General features: G+C 43.5%; 1 protein-coding gene across 2 annotated transcripts in view; it reads left to right on the top strand.

Annotated features, from left to right (window-relative positions):
- LOC146866908 (uncharacterized) overlaps positions 1 to 24,387 on the top strand; it is a 783,565-nt gene that overhangs the window by 156,543 nt on the left and 602,635 nt on the right. For both annotated transcript variants that reach the window (XM_085603053.1, XM_085603047.1), the window contains exon 11: positions 10,269 to 10,394. In XM_085603053.1, the coding sequence (XP_085459179.1) occupies positions 10,269 to 10,394 (126 nt within the window). The remainder of the gene's footprint in view (positions 1 to 10,268; positions 10,395 to 24,387) is intronic.

Raw genomic sequence — 24,387 nt, 5'->3', positions numbered from 1 at the left:
ACAAACACACTGGGTGAACTGCTCCAGAGCCGAGCCAAGGGTCTGGCTTGGCTCTTAGAGCCTGTACATGAGTCGAGCCCGGAAAATGTTTGCTATTTAAATCATAAACAAATATCATTTAGAATGATAGTCTCTTCAAAATTCCAAAACGTGTATTTCTTTAACATGTAGAAGCTTTGACATTAATACATCACATTACAGCAGTGCACTGAGAAGAACTTAATAAAAGTTTTTAAACATGAACTTAGAACCATTCCTGTTGTTGTGTGAACCCTGTATGTTGCATGGACCATTCTCAAGCAACATAATGGTCTATTAAAACAGCTGGTATTTCAGACTCAAGCATTTGAAAGTGCTTTCATACTGATTACATAGAAAAAGGGGTTTGGTGAAATAAATGATTTGCCTAAGATCACACAATTTAAGCGAGGAAGCCGCAATCCATCCAGGTTTTCTGGTTTCACTTAGTAAACATCAGGCACTAAATGGGTATCTATTTGTTTCTCCTTTTTACATTAATGTTTTATGTTAATGTTTTGTTTTTACCTCTTTGTGCATTTTTCTATAGTTTTTATACAGCCAAATTCAATCCAAATGTACTGGAGGGCTTTACATGAGCACCAGTTACACAAGGCTGCGTTCTGTTTTTTTAAGGCATGGGTAGCTTAAATGATTTGCCCGGAATAACAGAATTTTGAGCTAACGCTGAGACTCGAATCTGGTTTTCCCATGTCCAAAGACGTCAGCTTTGGTCATAAGGCTACATCCTGGGTAGAGCTAGGGAGGGTGGCAGGCAGAAGCCATATGAAAGATCGGCTTGTTATGGGCTTGAAGTTCCAACAGGACATCGAGCTGAGCCAGACTCAGGCTTCAGGCTCGAGCCTAGCTTCAGCTTTCAGTGGCTTGACCCCTATACACTTACTGTTGGCTGGTGCATTCAAATGGAGGTGCTTGCATGCAGTAGGCCATGCACGTGTGTGCACATGTTTCTGGTCATATGTGCTCCATGACTTCTACCAAGTTGCCCCTTACCCGCCGCATTGTTCTAGGTTTGTAGTCCCTTTCCAGATGCTGGTGCCAAACTCTTGATCGTGCCAAACTCCCCAGCTCCCATGCCCTGCAATTAAAGTGGGGCATTTTTACACACATCTGCCAAGTACTGCATGTCTAGCCCTCCCTCCTGGTTTCCATATGACGGGTCACAGGCGGCCATCTGAGCCACAGCTCTGTTCTGCGCAGACCACACCCATCCGTGTTACCAAAAGATGATGCGATTCATCACCACTATTTAAAGATACACTGAAATTACATCACACGACCCTCCTCCTATCATGGCGTTCTAGGAAGTAACATCACATGACATCACTTTTTGAGCCCGATGCCATCTGAGAATTAAATGAGTGAGTGTCCGTAGAGCACTGATGTCATTCCGAACCTCCTAAGACATTCAGGCATTAACAGTTACACCCGTGAAGATGGCGACAGGATTATCTTGTACTGTTGTCAATATAATTGACCGTAAAGTGAGCAGAAGCGCTACACTCCAGGCCACTGTAATTATGCAATTCTGTGGCCACAGCGGTTTCATGCATAATTATGTTTTTGCCACATTTGCCCCCAATCCATCACCTGCTGCATAATGTGCACATTTTAACAACAACGACAATAATGTTTCTAGCTCAAACGGTTCAAAAGTTACTAAAAACATTGCAACATATGTTCCTGTGCAGTGAAGGGCCTTTCACAAAAGTTGATTGGTCATCTTTCAGTTGCCTATTGCACTATTTGGTTGTTAAACTGGTACTAATGAGGTGAAATCTTTTCCAAGACACTGCTACCATTATTCAAGAATGACAACATAAGGAAGTAACATCACAATAACTATCACAAAATGTAGGAAATCATGCCACATAATCTCCTTTATTGCCACAGCTCAGCAGTAACGATGAAGAGAATATAGAACTTCAGGAACATTCCATTACAGTATAAAGTCTGTGAACATGCAGCCATCTTCCTTCTTTGTCAGGAGCTGCGAACAAGAAATAAACTCAGAAACAAACATGACTTTAAGTTGATGTGGAACGAATAACTCCATTCTTAAACAATCCGTAGACTAATACCTACATTCTTAAACAATCCGTAGACTTCTTATCTTATTCTGTAAGAAAAAAAGACACACCAGGTCAAAATATAAAATCCCTAGGGAGGGTTAGAAAGTGGAGGGATAATCTTGGCCTCCGTGTCCTTAATAAAATCCAGATTTTCTGCCCACCAGACTGTGAAAAATCTAAATTTTATGGCACGACATGGAGGCCAACATTATGCAAGTTCAAAGTGAAGCAAGTACATTATCAATCACATTATTGATTGGTCTGAAATACCAACTCTTAAACATGCTTTCATTTGACCAGTCAGCTGCTCTAAGGATATCCTGGAGTCCTCCACCTTGCATAAAAGCTTTAGAAGCAGAAGCGCCTCTAACGGAGTGCGCACCAAAAATAGAAACATCACACCAATCTTACTCATCACTTCTTTAACCCATCTAGCAAGCGTGGGAGAAGAAACTGCATTATGAAGATATCTGTGAGAAATCAACAGTTGAGTTCCAACTCCTCCAAGACTTACCGTCCTTTTTTCATACTCTTTGAGACAATTAACAACACATAGACTTTCATTAAGAGGAAAGAAAGGGTAGAAAATAGAGGAAGACATAGTTTTGGTTCTCCTCTTAAGGTAGAAACAAACGCCCTCACATTGGTAAGACCTGTTAGAAACATCTAAAGCCTTAACATCCGAGGTTCATCTGAAAGAAACCAAGCAAAGTAACACAGTAAGCTTATAAGAAATGCGTTTGATAGAGAGGTTAGCATTATCTCCCCAAGAAGAAATAAGTTGTAATACCAATTTAACGTTCCATATGGCTGAATTGGAGGATTAAGAATTTGCATGCTTCTCATAATCTTTTTTGTTAAAAGGCTTTGTCCAACTGAGACACCATCAACTAAGGAATGACCTGCAGCTATTGCTGATCTATAGACATTAACCGTTCTATAGCTTAGGCCAGAAGCGAAGAGTTCCGATAGATAGTTAACAACGTGTATTAAATCAGTTGAAACGGGATCATAGCGTCATTGAAGACACCAGCGAACCCATTTATTCCAAGCCAGTCGATATGGTGTTAAATAGGCTATCAGTCCCGTTTTCTTTTTTTTCTTTTCTTTTTTAAGGCTGAGATATAAATGGAAAGGGTTAATTTTCTAATTTGAAAGGGTTAATTTTCTAATTTGTATCCGAGGGAAAGCCAGTGAAAAAAAGCGTGTGAACAGATGAAGTCGATCGCGTGTAACAGCAGCAACTGCCAAGTGTTGCTTGCTGAAACTATGACATCCACGCACGTTTCTTACGTGCGTGGTTGTTCCTTATGGTAATTCCTCTAATTTTCCCCTCCCTGCAATGCGCGATTATAACGCGCATCGCGGTGGGGGAAGGAAGACTGCCGGCGTGTTTGGAGGAGCCGGAGGAGTACTCGGGAGGACACGGGGAAGACAAAGTATGACCGGGGCGGCCGGAAAGTCAGCACGGTGTGCGGTAGGGTAAAAGAGGCAGGGACGCGGTTCAAATGGCAAGCCTGGCTCACGTTCAGAGCGCTGCTAGGCAACACCTAGCGCTCGCGTCCAATTTTTCAAAGTACGCATATGTGAAAAGTGAGTGGTAGGCCCACTAAAATACATTGACGCGGCACAAAAGTAAACAGAGGCCCAAGAAGGTTCTAAGGGGAATTAGAATTTTAAAAAAATTGTGAGAGAATGCACAAGTAATGTCTTATTTAAGAAGGTCTTCAAAGAGGCATGGTTCACGAAAGAGAAAAAACTCATAAGAAAGATCTAGTGATAAGAAATAAACGCATGGTAGGTTCAATAGGACCCAGACATGCGAGATATAAATAAATACAAGCATTACTCACAAAAACAACTATAAATTTCCATATATACATGAAATAGTATGCACAAATGAAATGAGGGTACTTATCTTTGTGAGCAGCAGCAACAAAGAAGGAAGATGGCTGCATGTTCACAGACTTTATACTGAAATGGAATGTTCCTGAAGCTCTATATTATCTTCATTGTTACTGCTGAGCTGTGGCAATAAAGGAGATTTTGCATAATGTTGGCCTCCGTGTCGTGCCATAAAATTTGCATGCTCTTGCCGCATAATTTAGACAACCCTGTCTCTTAAATTGATCGTCCAATGCCACACAATTCCAGTAGCTCTGACTCTACTCTTGGAGCTAGTAGTGTATGTAGTAAGTAATGGTCAGGGCCACTGGAATTATGCGATTGTGCAGCGATTTTCACATAATCATAGATTTGAGCATTTGCCCCATAATCCACCATCTGTTGCACAATCTACAGATTTCAACAAGAACAAAAATGTGTTTCTAGCTCAAACGGTTCCAAAATTGCAAAAATGCAGCGACGTGTTGCTGCAAAGTGAAAAGCCCTTTGTAAAGGTTGACTGGTCGCCTTTCTGTTGTTTGTTGCTATATTTGGGTGTTAAACTACTGCTAAAGAGGTGCAGCCAATGGCAGACAGCGTTACCAAGTTTAAAAGTGTTGAAATAATAAAGTAATACTATTCCAAAATGTGCCGCTTTATGCTGCATAATTTGCCTTTTCTTGCCACATAATTTATTCAATGCTGAAGCATAATTTGGCCTTTCCTGTCACATAATTCTAGTGGCCCTGGTAATGGTACTCGTGGGGTAAATATTTTGTGAGTTGTGATACAGTATATGCCATTAGTTGTGATGTTAATGTCCGCTCTGCGCAGTAGCAGCAGGGGCGCTTTTTAGGTCTCGCCTAGCGTCGCAGCGCATGCACTGGTCGCTCTGCGGATCTATTGTCATCGAGTCGACTTCCGAAGTGGGGTGGAAGCTCCGCCCATGCTTTTCATTGGTGCACGTCACACTGTATACTAAAGGCTCGCTTTCTATTGAAAGTGATGCTTTTTTGTTCCCTCCCTGTCTCTTTTCGGCCCCACCCATCCAGACTCGTACATGAGCACGCTCTCCACTCTGCTGACGAGTTGCGGCGCAGCACCGCAGGCCCAGGCCGTCGTCAAGCAAGAGCCTGAGTGTACTGCAGTGGTGCTTTTTGGTGTGTGCATGGATGACTCTCCAAAGCAAGTGTGTAGAAGAAATATTGTGCTTTGTGTCAAAGATTTGATTAGGTGAATGGCTGCATGCTAGAATCTGAGCGCGCGGTGACATGGGTGTGAATCTGCACAGCACGCGACAATCGCCGCAGATGCATCCATTGAAAATATTCCTCAGTCAGCAATATAGACACTGTCATCCATTCTTGCCAGTAGAGCTATGTGGTGCGTGATGTCCAATGTTACTAAATATGTAAGTGCGACCTGCAGAGTTTGTTGGTGCATATGCATCATCGGTGGACAGGTTGACCACACATTGTCATGCCACGTACTCCCACACGAATATTTGAACCCACTGGTATAATTACGTACTGGACACGACTACATCCGCATGATATTTTGCACACATATGACCTCACCTGCTATAGTTCCCTCGTCCTATTAATATCGTAAGTGTCTGACAACCGCGAGGGGTTCCGATGTTCTGTAGTGCAGGGAACTTTGTTTCGATTGGGTTTCGTTGAGCTGAAAAAGGGCAGAAAATAGATTCCTTGTTTAGTACTGATTTTGTATGTTGGTGGGGGGCTGCCCCACCCCGCTAATTTAACAGCCTGTTTATGAAGGTGTAATAGATATTGCGAATTTCATTTTTTTGTGTTAAAAAGAAAAATGTGGTGATGTCTGTCTGGAAGATCCGCTGGGGGCGCCTTGTGGGGGTTTCTGTATTCGGGGCCGGCAGGGTTGGGCGTGCTTCAGTCAAACGGAGCTCTTGAGTAGTGCTTCAGTCAAATGGAGCTCTTGAGTGCTAATTAACAGCAAGTTACTGTGCGAACTTTGTTGTGGGAATGCTAGCTGCGTCTTGAAACTCGCTTCCAAAGAAATTATGTTGCGTTCCTTTACATAAATGTAGTGTTTAGTCAATGCATAACGTCCCTGCATACATGCACGCCGTTACTCCATAGACAACTAAAATAACATCATCACATTTAGCACACGCGACCCTCACGAGACGTTCATAATTCAGATTGGGCGGTGGTTTTAAACAGCCAGTAGCATTTCCTCAATGTTATGGTCACCGGGGGACTGGATTTCAGCTTTCGCAGCTACCTACCTAAATACCGTCTGCCGCCACTGGGCCCGGTGGAAAGCACGTGCTAATTGGTGGAATAAGATTTCTACCAGGACTTCCCCTCTTAAAAGCTTCAGTGGAGCCCCCCCCCCGTGAAGCTTCCAAGAAAATGAAGGGGGGGCTGCTGTCTGACAGGCATTTGATGTCCGCGGGGAGGGGGTATTCCGGCAGTCTATTTCACTGAAGAAACTTATGCCTAGTTCTTAAAATGCATGGCTTTTTATAACCCAGACAGCCCCCTCCCCCATTCACACACTGGCATCTGCATTTGTTTTTGTGAGTGGGCACTCCTGTGTCCATAAACCGTAGGCCGGGAATTCCTCCCCCTTGGGCACTGCATCCCTGAGGTGTACTCACATTACCATAATCATGCATATATATGTCTCAGTCCTGCCCACATGCAACCTCCATTGTTTAGACGCCGAGTACACTGTAGACTTTGAAGCCTAGCATGGGATAGCGAAATGCAAAGCATTTTAAATAGAAACCGAGCCTCCCTCCCACCGCCATGGAGGAAACTAAAGAGAAGGGGTGGGGGGTTATTTGTGTGAACGTTGTCTGACTCAATCCTCCATTAGATGCATTGTCGCATATACTAGGCTGAATTTCAAAAATGAAAAAAATGCGCGAAAGTTGGCTCGGTGTGTGATGTTACTATATACAGCGCACTATGGCCTCATTCAACCTTTATCTTTAATATACACATAGGATTAGGAGGCACTGAAAGTTTGGGGAGTCCAGTAGAGGTTTAATTTCAAGCAAAATCAATAAGGTTAGCAACAAGGTCAGAGATACCAATTGGACAAGCACCAGAAGAGGGTCAACCCTTTCAAAAGGAATTTTGGAGGATTATAAAACCAGAGGTATTTTGGCAAAATGAGGTTAAATGTTGTATTTTAAAGCATATTTCTCCGACTACATTAGTGAAAAACCTTGTATTGTAGAGACTGTTCTGAAGAATAGTGTAGGAAATACTCCAGTACTTAAAACTTTCCCACACTACCCGGAAGGAAAGTCACTTATGTCCCATTAGAGGGCTTCCCTGCTCAGTATCAACAGTGGGTGGGTAGCAGAACGTTTTACCTTCCAGATGAGAAATCACGGCCAACTGAAATATTATGTCACACCACAAATATATCGAATTACAAGTAGCTGAGATAAATTCATAATTCCACCCAAATTATTTCAGATTACAAGTATTGTCCATTGCAACTCTTGTGCCAAGAGAAAGTATTTCTTGGAGAACGGGTTAGTTAGTGAGAAGAACTGTTAGGGAAATTCTCTCATACACAACATCTTACAACAAAAAGATACCTGCAAGAGCTCTAAGTGGATCTTCAGAAGTAACATTCTCAAGTTAAACTTTGAACTGCCAGTTTTGATATAGTCATTAATATTTTGCAGTGCTTTTTAGATCGAGAGTGGGCAGCGCATGTGCTGCTCTGCGAGGCATGCTGTTTTGGAGTATGGACTTGAAGCCCCGCCCACTCTCCACCCATATTTGTCATTGGCTTGTGTCATTATCCTTCGTAAATGCTGGCTTTTGATTCGTTAATAGACTTGTTAGTCCCTCCTTAGTATTGCCTTCTCTTCATTTGTAACCTCCCATGAGGACTGGCCCTTTTACTTCGGTTGTTACACAGTACGTCTTTTTCCGTCTGTAAGCACTATTTTCTTTAATGAGTTTCTCCTACTGTAGGTACGACATGCTTTCTTGCAACATTCCGTGCACCATGCGTGCTTCACTTTCCAAGCAGCCCAGGACAATGGCTGATGCTTCTTGAAATGCAATAGGTCTCCCATTTACAAGAGTCTAAGCTATTGGCATTATAAATGATAATGCCTTTTATTTATGTGTTAATTATCAAAACAGATAAAGAAAAAGCATTGTCATTTACAATGCCAATAGCTTAAACTCTCGCAAACGCGAGACCTATTGCATTGCAAATACTTGTTTTCTTTATTTAAACAATTTTCATTTCACTCTCTATCACTGGAAGTTTAGCTGCCTCTCCACATTACAATAATGTTTTTTGTTTCATTTTCCTAATATTTATCCTTACAGCAATGGTCACATTTTGGGTTTCTGACTGTAAGTGTCAGTGAACCTTCCCTTTTGCCGGTGGGCTCAGCAAGGATGCGCACCTGTCAATAGTGCAACAGGCGGGGAGACACTGAGGTGGAGAGGGAGGGGCCCACTGCATGGTTGTCTTCCGTTATGCAAGTTGGGCCGGTATGACCCGTTGCACCCTTTTACTCTCGTCACCTTACTGAAGCAGCTAAAAAATGGCTCCACTAAGGGCATCACTGAATGCTGCTGCTAGACTGGTTACAGGCACCAAACGCAATAAGCACATATCGCCAGTCCTAAAATCTCTAAATTGGCTCCCCTGCGAAGCACGAATTCAGTTAAAGATTGCCGTTGTGATGCACAAAGCCATCCACTACAATACTCCCAGGTACCTGGCACAAAAACTTGAACTATCCTGTGGTGCAAGAGCCTCAAGAAGCGCCACTACTTTCCTCTTGAAACCACTTATCCTTAACAAAAAGAGAACTTGTCACAGAGCTTTCTCTGGCGCTGCCCCAAAGATATGGAACTCTCTACCACCGGAAGTACGCAGAATCACAACGGTGTTCAAACTGGAAGTCAAAAGATTCCTGATGAATAAATTCCTTCAGTGAGTGGGCTAGGCTCTCCTGCCCGATGTCATTGTTCCTACTTCTATGGTACCATAATTTACTATTACACTTCTTTACGACATACTATGCCCCTCCTTCGCTACCCTTGTACAATTGTTTAATATAACTTCCATGTGGCATTTGTCATGTAATGTATGATCATTCGTGTTTTTATCCCTACCTGTTGTTTTTGCATTATTATCCTGCCTTTCCTTCCTAATGTAAAGCGCTCTGATATCCTTTGGGATCTTGTTCGCGCTATATAAAACTTTCTAAATAAATAAAATAAATATGAAGCAATGTTCGTGCTTAGGACGTTTGCTGATGCATATAACTCCTTGTCATGTGTACAGCGGTCTCCGCTAGGTCCTTGGTATAAATGTGCATACCCTAACAAAATAAAAACATACAATATAAACCACTGGCAATGTGCCGTGATGGTAGAGCACTAGTTCACTATTAACAAAGAGTGTGTACTCATAACAAATGTATAGAGTGTAAACTGAATTACTTATTGATGCAACGATATCCTCATGAAATGATCACGTCTACAGATTAATACAGGTATTGGTAGGTAATCTGAGAGGCCATTTAAAGGCTCTGAAATTTCACTGTGGTCCGTCACGTTCATTTATTCTTCGAGTCACACACTCTCATTAATAATAGGCTCAGAAATAAATAGACATCCTTTGCGTGTGTGTCATTGAGTGGGGGATGGTATTATGTATGCTGTCATGTAGGGTGACGAGTGGGAGGGGTCAGGTAGAGGTTACTTTATCTGAATAGGGCAGTGGGCCTGTATGTAGGAGTTGTGATGTCATGGCGACGCAGCCCATTATGGCCTATAACCATGTGCAATAAGATTTTAGATGCATGCCTAGATTTCGGGTGTTGTCTCCCTCAACCTAATGTTCCTTTCGACAGATTATGAGCGCAAAGAAGCAGATTTTCTGAGGCTGGATCTTTTAACAAATGTATTCACTTGAAACCCCCCTCTGTTAATCATGGTGGCAATATAGCTCCAGGTTATGGTGGCACCATGGTGCCAGTTCTGGGCTTATAATTTAGACTAAAGCCTTTGCGTATATGTTGTGTTGATTTACTGGTTACTGGTTATAGTAAATTACCAGATCACAACTGGTGGTAAAAGAACTGACCAGAGATGGGTACATGGTGCCAGTGGTGCAGAAAGCAATGTTATCGGGTGGGTTGTCGCCTTTCTGTTAGACCTCAAGATATCCAAAAAAGACGCTCATGTCTCCTCCCCTTAAACTGCTGACATCTTAAATTCTTGTCTCGCCCAGATGGCCAGAAGGCAGGACACCTTTCGTCAGTCGATGGAAGACATCACCACAGAGCTGTCTCTGCTGCGCCAGCAGAAGCAGACCCTGGAGCAGCGCGTGCGGACACTGGAGAAGGACCTGCTGCAGGTCAGAGGACTGTTCTAGTCATGTGTCAGTAGCTGTATACAACCGGGGAATGGATGTGCTGAGCGAATTTGTCAAAAATCAATTTGCCTTTTTGTAGCAATTTTCTGCAGCTTTGTTGAAAGATAGGTGCAAAGATGCCAGCTAGGCAAATGTTTTTCAAAAGATTTTATTCAGTCACTTGGAAAATCATGATAATTCTATTGCGTGCAGTGGGTTAATGACCAATTGAATTCTGATCTGTGTTTTCTCTAGGTGTGTTGACTTGACTACTGGTAATGTTGGCCCAAGTCAGTGACACAGTTGTTGACATTTGCTCAGCAAAACATTCACACACCAAACCATGCCATCGTCCTTTCCCCCTAAGGCTTGATTTCATGATCCTGTTTGCCCAGGCAAAGAATCCAAATCTGATGGGGCACTGGGGGTGTGCTACTTTTGAACAGATCACAGATGAACTTTGTGTTTCTGGAAGCTGGAAGGACTTAAAAGGACATCAGGCACTTTGTGGAAGGCAAAGTATTGGGAAAACTCATTACCAGCAGGCAATAATCTGCACACCAAACACTTTACAACTCCAAGTGACCATGGAAATGCCATTCATTGCACTAAACAAAAATGCACACTATAGAATAACAAGCGTGGTTAACACTTGGTTTGCCATCACAACATGATCTCATTGATGTTGCTCAGTGGGTGGTGGCACAGCTGTGTACACCATTCAAGCTTCTGAGGTCTACACATATGCAGGATGCAGTTTTAGACATACACACCCAAAATGCAGGTAGAGGCCATTCTGATATCCTAATGGCTTTTACAAGCTACTATTCACACCACTTTCCAGCTGCTCTCTCTATGCTGATCGCAATGTTGTTGATATATTGCATATCCTATGCACCCTAGATTTTGATTTGGTGATAAATACTGCACCGAGTCTCATAAGCGCTTCAGGGTACAAAAGGTCTAGGCACTGCCCTTCGTGAGCAACGTTATTAGTGGTCACCGTTCCTACTTTTTGGGATTCAACTTTGCGCCCTATTGACCTAGGTGACTACTGTTTGCATCTCTTGCCAGCTTCACACTTAGCAAGCACATTTATCAGGCAAAATTGACTGTCCTCTTCATCACCGCGTCAGGCACTTGCTAACAATCCCTCATTAGCTATCAATTGTGTCAATCCTGATTGACACAATCAGGATTGACACAATCCTTTTCTGGACCGTTTTTGAGCAATAGGGTGGACCTTTGCCACTTAAAAAAAAAAAAGCATTAGAAAAGTCATTGGTCTCGACTTTAACAGGAGAATGCCAATGCTTTTTATTCGACTGTTGTAGCATTCCTATCGTAGGGTGACCAGGTGTCCCGGATTTGCCAGAACGGTCTCGGTTTTCCACCAGCTGCCCCGGCAGATTTCAGGAAATTTAGCTCATGTCCCGGTTTTTAGAGAGGATGGACTGAAAACAGTGGAAGGTGCTTTTTATGTTTTACAAAGCAGGGATAGTTAGCAGTTGTTTCAAGAAAGCTATTTAATTAACAGACAAGCTACTGGGTTTAAAAATTGCATTTTATGTATGTTCTAACTGCCTGTTCTGTAATGCTCGCTTGAAGTAAAATTGTAGTCCCATTGTTGTGAAATGTCCTGATTTTTGGCTTTATAATTCTGGTCACCCTACTATCAGACACGTTGGAGCAGTAAAATTGATGGCCAACTTGTACTTCAATGCATTGCATACATCGCGGTGAATGCGACTGCATGCGTCTTGACACACCAGAAGTCATTTATTTATTTAACCATATCAACATGGCAGACTATCATTTTAGAATAGTAATATAAAAAACTAAGTTAATGTGTGCAGGGGAACAAATATAGAAAGCGACCAGCCTGGTAGTACTGAGCAGCTGTCGGACCCTCGTAAAGAAAATACTAAAAAAAGGTATTGGGACAGGGCTGTGTGTGGTGGGGGAAGCAAATACTCTGATGGAGCGGGTTGTCCTCTTGTAAAAAGCACATAAAAAGGCACTAGAAATGGAGTTAACTGCAAGGCATGTGTAAACTATTTTTAGGTTTCGCCTGCACAGCGCTTGTGAAATCTCTTGTATTAACAAAAATAAAATCTCAAAATGGGCTTAGATCCCACCCAATACTTACCTTACTTACCATTGGCTGGATGCCAAAGGGGCTCCCACATCACCCTTACTTACCATTAAGTGGCTCCCACGTCGGCTCGGTAATCCTATTTTTTTGCCCTGAGCTGCGCCCTCAGGGCAGCACTTTTCCAATTAAAAATTACTTCTTTTCAACCCTTCCTAAAAATACTTGGGGGAATTGATAACTTTCCTTCAAATATTCAGGGACTGGAGTTACAGTAGTTAATACGCCAACTCGAATATTTGGGGGAAAGTTGCTATTTCCCCAAATATTCAAGGAATGGTGTTAGAAAAGTAAATGTGACCTTAGTAATCATTATAATCAGTTGTCATGCCCCCCCCCCCCCCAACAACATTTCATCATTAAAATCTTGGACGGTATAAGTAGCTAATAACGATTTACTGCTAAACTCTCAAACAAACACTGCCAAATCCAATAGGTCTGGTGTTGGCTACCAGTCTTTTCATGTTGACAATTCTTCCTTTGTTTCGCCATGGATTTTGTAAAACTGTATTGATAATGGATCTGCAGGGCAAAAGAAGTAAGTGATACAGCAACAGATCAATGGAGGAAGAGGCCCATCTAAAAGCCTCTATATATATATATATAAGTATATTACATATGAAAATAAAACAAACACAAAAAAAAGTTCATCTATATCAACTCTTTCCTGGAAGGTTTTGTGCTGATCCTTTAAGCAGGGGCTGAAAAAGGAGGAAGGGCACTTTCTTTTTCTATGCATTTTTTAGAGGGAAAATTGGACAATGATACATCCAAAACGGCTGAACAGATTTACAACAAAATTGGCAGAAAGCTAGTTATTTACCCAGAAAGCATGCTCTTTGTGATTTGGTGTAAATGCATTCAGTAGTTTTTGAGAAATGTAGGTTCAAAATGTGTATATGTGTTGAATATAAGAATAACACTGGTGGGGACCAGTGTCTGAGATTGTGTTGGCGCCGGGCAAAGAACCTGTAACCGGCTTTACATAAAATATATATATATATATATATATATATATATATATATATATATATATATATATATATATATATATATATATATATATATATATATATATATACACACAGTTGCTCCCGCTGGAGTCCTGCAGGATGCAAATTCAAAAACTGTCGCAATCTGATTGGTTGGGAGGGTTTTTATTTTCCCTGTTGCCAGCTCACTCCTGCGTGACTCACAGTGCCACTGGAGCGAGCAATCTGATTGGCTGGCCGCAACATGAAAACAAATGTTGCACCCACAATTTCAAGACAAGAGGATTCAGTCCCTTCGGCCTAAACTTTTTTTTTTTTTTAAAGTACGATGTTTGGGGGCTGGGTAAGGGTGCAAAAAAATTGTTTGACCTGACTTTTTGGGCCTCGTCCCCCCTTGGAGGGGTTGCCTCTTTGTTGGTTGCAGGGCCTGGCAGCAGGCCATGGCCTGCGCCTAATGACCCCTGTTGCACACAGGTGAAAGCTGTGTGCGCCAATGGGTTTGTGAATCGAGGGGTTGGCCGCAATTGTATCATAATACAATATTGCTTTGCCTTTAAAAAAATAGAAAATCAGTGAAAACAACATGGTTAAAGCGAAATTATAAGTGAGGAAGGCAATACAATTTTCAGTTATGTTAAAAAAAAAAAATAGAAATTCACTGAAAAAGAACAGGTGTTAAAAAACATACAAACAGGGAAATTCGCCAGTTATACATAACTGACGTAAGTATAACGTGCACCACTGTGATGTCCTCACCATTTTTTACGACAAAGACACAGAATATCAGTCTTGCACTGTGTTCCAGCCAAGGCTGAATGCTGCAAGGTTACTGTCCAAGCACCAAGAAACCACGGTGCTAACAAGTGCTCTTTTAGCTCTCAGAACCTCAAAGCAGATGTAGTCAACTTTTTACATACCTGGGAATTGCTTGGCAACTGAACGCAAGCCGAACACATAGGCATTGACCGTTTTGAAGAAGTTCATGTAGTCCAGTTCTGAGTAGATGTACAAAAGAAGGGAATCCATTGTTATTGGAAAATTTGTACAGTGCTTCATACAACTGTGTCCCGAAGCATTCTCCTGAGCAGTCGGGTAAGGGCCTATGCTTTTTGTTGAGTATGCTGTGTAGACTTTAGGTTTATAGTCAAACCTCTGTTGAAAGCCCTGGATGTCCTATGTGCTTGGCTACGCAAGAGTGCTTTCGTCTTCCAGAAATAGACATCCTTCAGGGATGCCATCTGGTGAAAATCTAAAACATCCATGAAGTAGCCTAGAGTGAGCATTATCGGCCTGGTAGGTTTTCTTGGCCACAGAATTGTTTAGGCTAAATTAAGGCACAAAGTACAGTTTGGGCTTCCTGAAGTTTGGAGACTCATTTGGGAGAAACTAGTGTATGTGCTATCACATAGTCTATACAGGACATCACCACCAAATAGGCTAATATATTTCTCTGCTGGAGGAATCCCCAGAGGAGGCACAGGTAGTAGAATGTGGCCTCTATGGCTTTTTGGGCTTGATTAAGGAAGAAGAGATCCTCTTTAACAGTAAACCCAAAAATGTAGCCCACTGCCGAGCAGTGGCGGCCAACGCATGTAAACAGTGGTGAGGCAGGTGGAGGGGGTGCAGGGAGAGCGCGGGAGCATGGGTTTAAAAAAAAAGAAACAAAACTTACCTGATGCTTCCTGGTCCGAGCAGCCCCTGGGACAGCATCAGAGTCTCCCTGTGCAATCCTTGTGCTGCTCTCATGTAGCATGAGAACAGCACGGGGATTGGCCTGAGCAGGCTTCTTTAATGCTCACTCAGGTACAGGGAGTCTTTCTGTTTCTTCAACCTGACCGTGTAGTACAGCTGAGCTGGAGAAACCGCCGTTTTGGCTGACCTAAGAGTGTTATTTGGCACTTTCCAGCTTCACGGGTTCTCCCAACTGCCTGACCGCATTGTGTAGCTGTCCCCTCTGCTCCTTTATGTCTCACCCAAATGTACGTTCTTATCCCGCAGGGAATCACAACGCGGTCGTTACAACAACCGCGTTGTGATTCCGCATACCATTACTCCGCAAGTCGGAACAACGACTTGTGGAGGGGGGGTGCTGGATGTTGGAATAGTATAATTTACTATTCCAACTCCAGTCTGTGCGGACAATAGGGAAGGTGTTGGATTTTAAATCCACCCCCCCCCCCCCGCAAGTCGTTGTTCCGACTTGCGGAGTAATGGTATGCGCAGTCTCCAATAAAGTGCTCTCGCATTTGTTAGAGTTTGAGCTACTGACATGAAAAATAACTATGCATTTTATATATGTGTTGCTTTTAAAACACACAAATAAAATGCATCGTCATTTACAATACCAATAACTTAAATTCTCTCAATTGCGAGACCTGTTGCATTGAAAATGCTTGTTATTTCAAGTACTGTAGTGTGCCACTACCAAAGCAGCGCTAGGAAAATGAATGCAGGTAAATAGCCCCTTATTCGTGGCGGACCCTCTCAAATAACTTTTCTACTCAGCTAAGTAACTTTCTGGTATTGGGTTGAAATCCCACCATTTCTAGCTCATCCTTTAATCATTCTAAGGTTGATAACCGGGTTGGGTGATAATAATAACACTAATTATGCACACACCCGAAGATAAATGACTTTACTCTGTGTGCTATATAATGTATCGATATAGCGCTGTGGATGGTTAGCTGACCACCGCGCGCGTGGCAGTTTTCCACCAATGAGTGTCCAGTGACCTCCTAGTCTTGTCAATGCCCTGTCTATGGCGTTGCTCTGAAAAAAATACCTTCGTGGACAGCTTCCCATCTTTAATGTCTGTTATATTTGGGACCCTTACACGGTTGTTGTTTGCTGCAAGAAAGCAGCCCTTCTTCCCCACGGAGAAAGATGTGCAAAGCGCCACTGGAGGGAACCCAGTTTTCCCGAAAATAAATATACACAGCCACGACAATCCCCTTAATGCCTATCATCTGAAAATGACACGTTGCTAATCCGTCGTCAGCCGTACGCACCTCTCCTGTGGGCACAAATTGCCCCTCACTGGTTGAAAATCTCCTCTGCCCCCAACAGAGGCCTGGCACGGAGGGGCACCGGGCGAGCCGGGGCCTGCGCGTTCAGCTGCGGCCTGGTAAGAGCCCGGGTAATTGGAATCCGTTTTTCAAAACATCTCGAAATGTGACTTAAATGGCAGGGATTTAATAACACAGAAAGCGCCCATTAAAGAGGTCCGGACAGGGGAGGGGGGAATTCCGCTCCTCTCTCCCCCCTCTGTCTTCTGCAGAGAAGCAGGAGGAAAAATAAAGCAATTACTTGATGTAAAGGCTAGAAACAGGACTCCTGCTGCCACAGAGAAATCAAATCTGTCAGCAATTAGTGCGATCTTAGGAGGTAAAGAGCTTCTCGGTGTTGAACAGTGAATGGAGGGTTAGCAATTATGGGAACTGATAAAAGTATGCGGGTTTTCAAACAGCAGGTTAACAAGCGGTACCCCTCCAGCCCCCACCCCGAGGTTTTTCCATAACTTGCTGCAGATGTTCATGAGATGACTCACCGCTGCCATTGGATAATGCAGGGGCTGTGCCCAGGCCTCCTGGATGAGGGTGCGCGATTTAACAGTGTTTTAGGACAGCGCGGAAGGGAGGTGGGGGGGGGGGGGGGGCGGGGAGTAGACACCTAAGGAGGGCGAACCATTGGGGAAGAGAACACGAGAGTGAAAAATGTTCAGAGTGGCAAGTTTAGAAATAAACAAAAAAGGAAGGGCGAACAAACATAATAAACAGCCAAAGAGAAATACAATGCACACAAGAAATAAATAATGACATGAAGAGAAGAAAATAAACATAAGTGTTAGAGAAAATAGAATAAAAATAGAAAGGCAAAGAAGAAGAGAAATAATATGACAGACAGGAAGAGGAAATCAATTCTGAAAGTAGCGTGCGCCAAAACAAAGATCTGGTGAAAAGTAAGAGCACGAATGAAAATTAAAGGACGGAGATAGAAATAAGCAAATTGATTCCGATAAGTAAGATGTTATAGGAAATCAAGCAAAATAAAGTTGATATAAAGGATACAAGAAGGCATGAGAGAGAAATGAACTAAAAAGAGATATCGAAAAAACCGGAAGAAATCAGGAGATTGCATTAAGTAAAAAAATACATTTAGTTAGCCATAACAGAGAAACTAATAAAACGGCGAAATAGGTGGAAGTGAAAAAGCACGTGTTTTTCAGGGAGATGGGAGAGTGTCAAGGAGCACATGGACAGGAAATCGCGTTTATTGCAGCAATTTCCAGACGGTCATAATCTACACCTCAAAAGGTGATCATCTGCCCATGAACACATTGACCTGTCTTTCATATCGGACGCGGGTTTCACTTAAGCATTCCGTTTTTACCGTCGTTGGATCCTTCCTGACCCACGAGGACAAAAGGGAGTTTTGCAATTCCTTGTATATGTGTAGAGTATGTTTTCGTTATAGCTGCATGCTGTCAGGGTATTTTTATTTCCTCTCCACCTCCTGCCCACACTGAAGATCCCCTTGCGTAAGCATTACTGGCCTTACCACACACTTTCATGGCACAATGTGGACTGAAATGTACAGTCATTTCCAACAGGATTGTCTCTCGACGCTTAAAGTCGGTGTTAAAAGCCCCCCCAATACATTGATTTTATCAACCACAGAAAGATTAAATGGCGAGCCAGCTTTTCTCTGATTAAACCCTGGGGGTTGCTAAAGCAATAAGTCGCTGAGTTGTATTGCCCGGAATAGTCCTATGGAAACCCGACCATCTCAGTGAAACGTTTTCACGTGTGTGGCGCGTGGCTAGATGGCTGGGGTGGTGTAGTCTGTTTGATAGATGTTGGAATGAGTGGAATATGTAATTTAAAAAGGGAAAGTTGAAGCCGGGCAGTCTTCATTGGTTGTTACTTTGCTGCTCCTTCCCCGACTGTTCACAAATAAATCTCCTTCGAATATTCCTCTCGAGCAGCGTCCTTTATTCACCACAGCAGACATTCCTTTATTGCAGCCTGCAGACAATATCTTCAATCACGCAGCCACAGACAGCTGGGTGTGAGCATTAGAGTATCGTCTGGCTCTTTTGTGAGGCATTAGTGTCTCATTAACATCCGGCGCCGCGCCGAGGCTTGGCCTGAACACACCGAGCAGTAAACCTCTAGTGACTTGCGATGGCGGGCGCGCAAGCACCTGCTCTGTGCCGCCAGTGAACGTGGCAGCCAATGAGGGTCTTCAAACTGCTGCGTAACGCGATGACGTACTCATGAAGGCCAAAACACAAGAAGGTGGATTTGAGGGTTGTTCGAGAACTGCTAGACATATGTGCTCAACTCCCTAACTGTGCTTTGCTCCCAGACGCTCGGTTATCTCAAAAGTTTTCATCCAAATCACTAAACGCAGGGCAAAACCCCCCGAAAGTCTGCCAATGTGGTTACGCCTTTGGCTCATGTTTTATAAATGTTGGGAGGGCTCAACTAATTCCAAGGGTGGCGCTAGACAATAAGTCTTAGTTTACCTGGAGCAATCCTGGGTATAAAATGCACACTTGTAGAATTCCCACCACTTTGAATTTTCCACATATAAAAAATTCCTACAAATGTGCAGTAGAACAATGGACGTTTTGCCTTTTTTCCTAAAGGAGAACAATTTTTCCCTTTCCTGGGTGTTTTGCTGTATTGGAAACAGAGCAACTCCTGCCATTCAAGAATGGGAAACAACCTGCATGAGGTGTGTCAGTACCAAAAAACATGCAAGTGTGAGCGCGTTCAGCTTCCTTTAAAGGTAGGACCTTTCTGCAACACATAAAAGGGTATCCTTAATGGTGGAATTTCCATGTTAACACGTCAGATTTGCAAGGGTAAAATTCTATCTTTACTGTGCATTAGAATTCGGATTTCACCCACGCATCTGTTTTTATGTGCGTATGTATGCAGAATTTGCTTGTGCAAATAGTTTTTTGAATTAGGTTCCAGCCTCCCCAGATCCTGTCTCATATCCTGCCCTCAGGTTCCATGGGTGTACCTCTGCTGAAAAATGCTTCCACTTGTGCGAGGTTGTTCCAGCTTAGGAATGTTAATGTTCTTTTAATAGCTCTCTCACTACCCCCTTTGCTTCATGTTCAAGCAAAATGAATGAACCTTAACTCTTATGACTCGTGCTTTAAATCAAGCGCCATTTTGGTTTCAGGTCGGTAGGCTGTTTTACTGCTTTCTTAATCCTCTGGAGCTGGAGAGGTGGACACGAGCACAGCAAGTCAAATGAGGCCTGCAGAACTAAACACAGTGCAGCAATTATGGCCTCCATGTGTAGGCACAGCAGTGTGTTTGAGGTCTACTGGCTGGAGCGGCTGACTTTGCAACCTGTGGGGCATGAGTTTGAATCCTGACCTGGTGCTTGATGCAACATCCTGCTAATCTGGTCAAATCACGTATTCTTCCTGTGCCTAAAAGAGTGAAATGTAATGCAATTCCCACATTCAGTACAGTGCTCCATTTATTCCTATGTTTGCACTATCTAAACACCCATACAGGCAGACATCTGTGCAAATTATGCAGGTCCAAAAACTAGGATTAGCCCAGTCAGTGTTTGTTGTAACCCGCTGCAGGGGTTTAGCGCGGGCTCCTGAAGCGCTTGTGGTGCAGGGGGGGTCCAATCTCTCCAGGAGGCCCCAACCCTTCATGGGGGCCCCATTCACCCCAAGGCCAATGCATATCTGTGAGATATGGTAGCTTTTGGGCTCCCTAATCACATTTTGCAGGGGGTAGGGGGGGTCCCGTCATGCTTCACTACGTTACCGACCCCGCTGACAATGCCCCACATGTACACTAACATTCCCAATGTTTACACTCTTTCCTCAGTTGCTCCGCCTTCCTCTTGCTCTCCCATTGCCTTGACTATTGACACATTTTGACCTTTGTGTATTTGAGCGTCCCAAGATTCATTCATTCTCCCTTTTTGTGTTCACAGTGGCCAAACGCCTGCTGTAGAGGTTTGAGTGAAGCCAGCAGGTCTCACAGCCAAATCGGGCAGGGCCAATCAGTCTTTCATTCTTATGGCTCGATAAAGCAAGTTCCATTAATCTGGTTAATAATGTGAAATAAGCAGCATAATGTGATTCGGTTTGTGATGTGAACCTTAATTTGTATTGGTCAATATTTCATTTCTGTGCGACTCATTTGAGTTCTCACCTTTTGTGAGACTCATATGACTTTTTATACTCGGTGTGTGTTTTGCCTCAATGCCACGTTTGGCCTTTGTTGGAATCTCAGTTTAGAAATGAGGATGAACTCTCCCCCCCCACCCACCCTACGACCCCCTCAATCTCCTCTCTTTCGCCTTCAAACACGGCACATGCAAGATCAAGCGCAGGGCCCTGCCCACGTGCACCATCTGGAGGGGGAAGAAATATTAACTATTTCAATCGAAAGCAGCTGTTTTAAATTAAAAGACATAAATTAGCTGGACTGATATTACCATAAACTTCAGTGATGAAAAATACCTCCCCTGCGACTGAGCGGCAGTTCGAAAAGGTTACATAGCTGAGTATTGCTGCATTATTAAATAATGCGTGAACTTGGAAAGGAGGGGAGGGGGTGTGTGGAAACCTGTCGCCCTATCCTGTATGCTCTCGTGCAGTGTGTGCAGAAACCGTGCAGGGTTGGGAGTGGGATCTTTACCAAATGAGCCTCCAAACCCTCTCTGAGGCCTACTGCTGGACAGGCTCAAAAGAATCATTACCTGGTAAGATAGCTCATCAGACTCACGCACTGGCTGCAGAAATGCGTGGAAGAACTTTTTTTTAAAATACAGTGCTTCATACCTCCGGTCTGCTGTTTCAAAGCACTATAAATAACAGGTGTTACTGTTAGCCAATTTAATGAAGCTTAGTTACTTACCTCAGAATAATGGAATGCTGAATTAGACTTCCTGCAGTCCTGAACTTGTGTCCTGCAGATCACTGCATATTTCAATGGCGATTGTTAACTCACTGAGCCACTCTGCCAGCATTAACATGTAGATTATAGGTGTGAATCTTAACAGGGCAATCTAGATTTCATCCTTCTGAGGTTGATTAAATGAGTACAAGAACCCTTTTCCTGTTCAATAGACTTGTTAATGTGGTATGCAATTATTTTTGTGTGAATTTGTTTAACTATTTACTTATCAGAAATTATTAACAAAGGACCATTATCTAGTTGAAAGACGCGCATTTCTTTCTTAAGAATCCTATAGACAGTGAAGATCTTTGCTATATTTTACAACTGCTAAAGTTGTCATTTTTTGCAGGTGAAACTACCAGGCACACTGTAAGGTGTTGTAAGTCTCAGCTACTAGACCATACATATGCTTTCTTTTGTGAGACGTATTGTTAGTTTAGAGTGCGCTCATAGGCCGCCTATTGCTTATTTGGCTTCATTGTCACTCTCATTTGCTTGACTCTTATTAGTTAGCATGTGTGGGCTTTCATTCCTTTTTTGTGTTTGTCCCTCACTTGGAACATGGATGGATACATTGCTGTGGTCTTACACTGATTGCCTTTTCAGGTGTTACTTTTTTGCTTAAGCATGCCACAAGAGTGCATGTGTTTTCCAGTTGTCTCCCAAGTGTGTTTCTCTTTCCCTATCTACAGATCTCTTTCCCACCTCCTCTGTGATGCATTTGGCTTTGTGTGCTCCCTGCCCCCATTGCTTTCTCGTTCGTTTGCTTCTCTCCTCTTCTAACTTCACGTTGGTTCTCGCTCATTTACCTTTTTTCACCACGCTCAGCCCTTCTAGTTTCTCTTTCTCTCATCCTTTTTCTCCCTTCCGCGCACTCTGTGTTGCTGCTGTCCCAACATGTTTTTTCAGCCCCCACCCACCAGTGTTGATTTAGCATCTCTATGAATGTATTGCTTCCCCCATCCACTATGCCCCAAAGTTGTTTCCACATTCCCTGCCTTTGTGTGCTTCTCCCACCAATTTCCCCCCAAAAAATAACACTTTTGCGCTCTGTGATCCAAACCTTTTTTAAGCCCAAAGCACTACAGACTGAAGTGATACCGTCTCCAGCTCTGTGCGAAAATATTGCTAGCTATTTTGCCAATAAAATTTTAAAGGTCTATGATTCCTTCTCGACATCTGAGGCAACTGAGAAATTAGATATACCTGTGGGTGCGGTGGAGGTATCTCCGTTCACTAATTTTACACCTATCTCGCCTCAAGATGCTCTAGCAGAAATTCAAAAATGCCGTTCAGGCGCCCAAGATGATCCATGCCCTCCTAAACTGTGGAAAATGATGTCCCTTTCCCTGACGGGCGGGCTACTCCATATATGGAATTCCTCTCTTGACACTGGCGTTTTTCCAGATAAATGGAAACATCTGACGCTTCTCCCTTTGAGAAAAAAACCAAATGGTGACCCAGGAGACCATAACAATCTTAGACCTATCTCTCTGCTCCCCGCCCCAGGTAAAATGTTGGAGAAGCTGGTACAGCGCCAACTGACCAACTTTATTGAGAGTAACAGCGCCCTGCATGATACACAATCAGGATTCCGGGTGGGGTTCAGCACAGAGACCGCTCTCCTTGAGGTGGCAGAGTCAGTAAGATGGTCGCTGGATTCAAGGGCATCAGCGTTGCTGGTTCTCCTGGATCTGTCTGCTGCGTTCGACACTGTCGATCATTCTATACTGGTCCAGAGACTACAAGAGGTGGGCTTTGGGGGGAAAGTGCTGACCTGGCTGACATCATATCTAAGCGGTCGCGCCCAGAGAGTCGCCCTACAACGATTTGAATCTAAACCCAAACATCTTTGGTGCGGTGTTCCTCAAGGTTCAGCTCTGAGCCCTTTACTTTTTAACCTTTACCTAGCTCCGCTTTTTTCTCTGATTGCCAACTGGGGAGTGAAAGCGATTTCCTACGCCGACGACACCCAGCTGGTTTTCCCTTTTCAGGAGCAGCCGGCAGATGCCTTCAAGAACTTTAAATGGGGTCTGCGAGAAATAGCACTATGGATGAACACAAACAAATTTAAAACTCAATGCGGGGAAGTCAGAAGTTCTGCTTTTCAGTAAGGGCCCAGTGCCAGATCCAGATCTGTGGTGGCCGTCAGAAATGGGTCCTCCGCCGTCCCCCGCTACACATATCCGAAATCTAGGTGTGAGATGGGAGGCTGGCCTCTCTTTCTCGGCCCAAATTCAGCAGGTCTCCGCTATATGTTTTAGTAAACTAAGAAATCTCTGGACATTTTTACACTTCCTACTGGAAGACTGCCGCAAATCTGTAGTCCATGCCACAGTAACATCTAGGCTAGACTACGTAAATGGCTTATATCTTTGCCTCCCCAAATACTCTATCTGCCGCCTCCAGATGGTACAGAATGCTGGTGCGAGACTAGTCAGACACATACCATTTCGACACCATGTCTCTCCACATCTACATGAGCTCCACTGGCTCCCAGTACATAAAGTAATTAAATTTAAGGTCATGACTCTAGCCTACCGGGCCCTCAATGGAAAATGTCCTGGCTATCTGAAGAAAAGATTCTGTCCCTACAAGCAAAATCGAGCGCTGAGGTCCAACTCTAAATTTGATGTGTACTCCCCGCTTTACGAAAGCACGTCTGGGGGGTAGAGTACTCACAGTTAGAACGGCCACAATGTGGAATGCCCTACCAGGGAACCACCGACAGGGCGGATTAGGATGGTTTGTTAGTACCGTAGCCCTTCGGCGCGCAATGCCTGCTGCCTCAGCGCCGGGACACCTCTGTTTGAGTTAGCTGTCGCACTTTACAAGCTCCAGTATTATTATTATTATTATTATTATTTGCCGATCTGAGTTGGATCGGCGAAGTAAAAGAAAAA

The sequence above is a fragment of the Triturus cristatus genome, chromosome 1_2, assembly GCF_964204655.1.
Source record: "Triturus cristatus chromosome 1_2, aTriCri1.1, whole genome shotgun sequence".
In the NCBI taxonomy this organism is placed as follows: Eukaryota; Metazoa; Chordata; class Amphibia; order Caudata; family Salamandridae; genus Triturus; species Triturus cristatus.
Note: the sequence above shows the minus strand (reverse complement) of the source record. Positions and strands in the feature narration are given on the sequence as shown.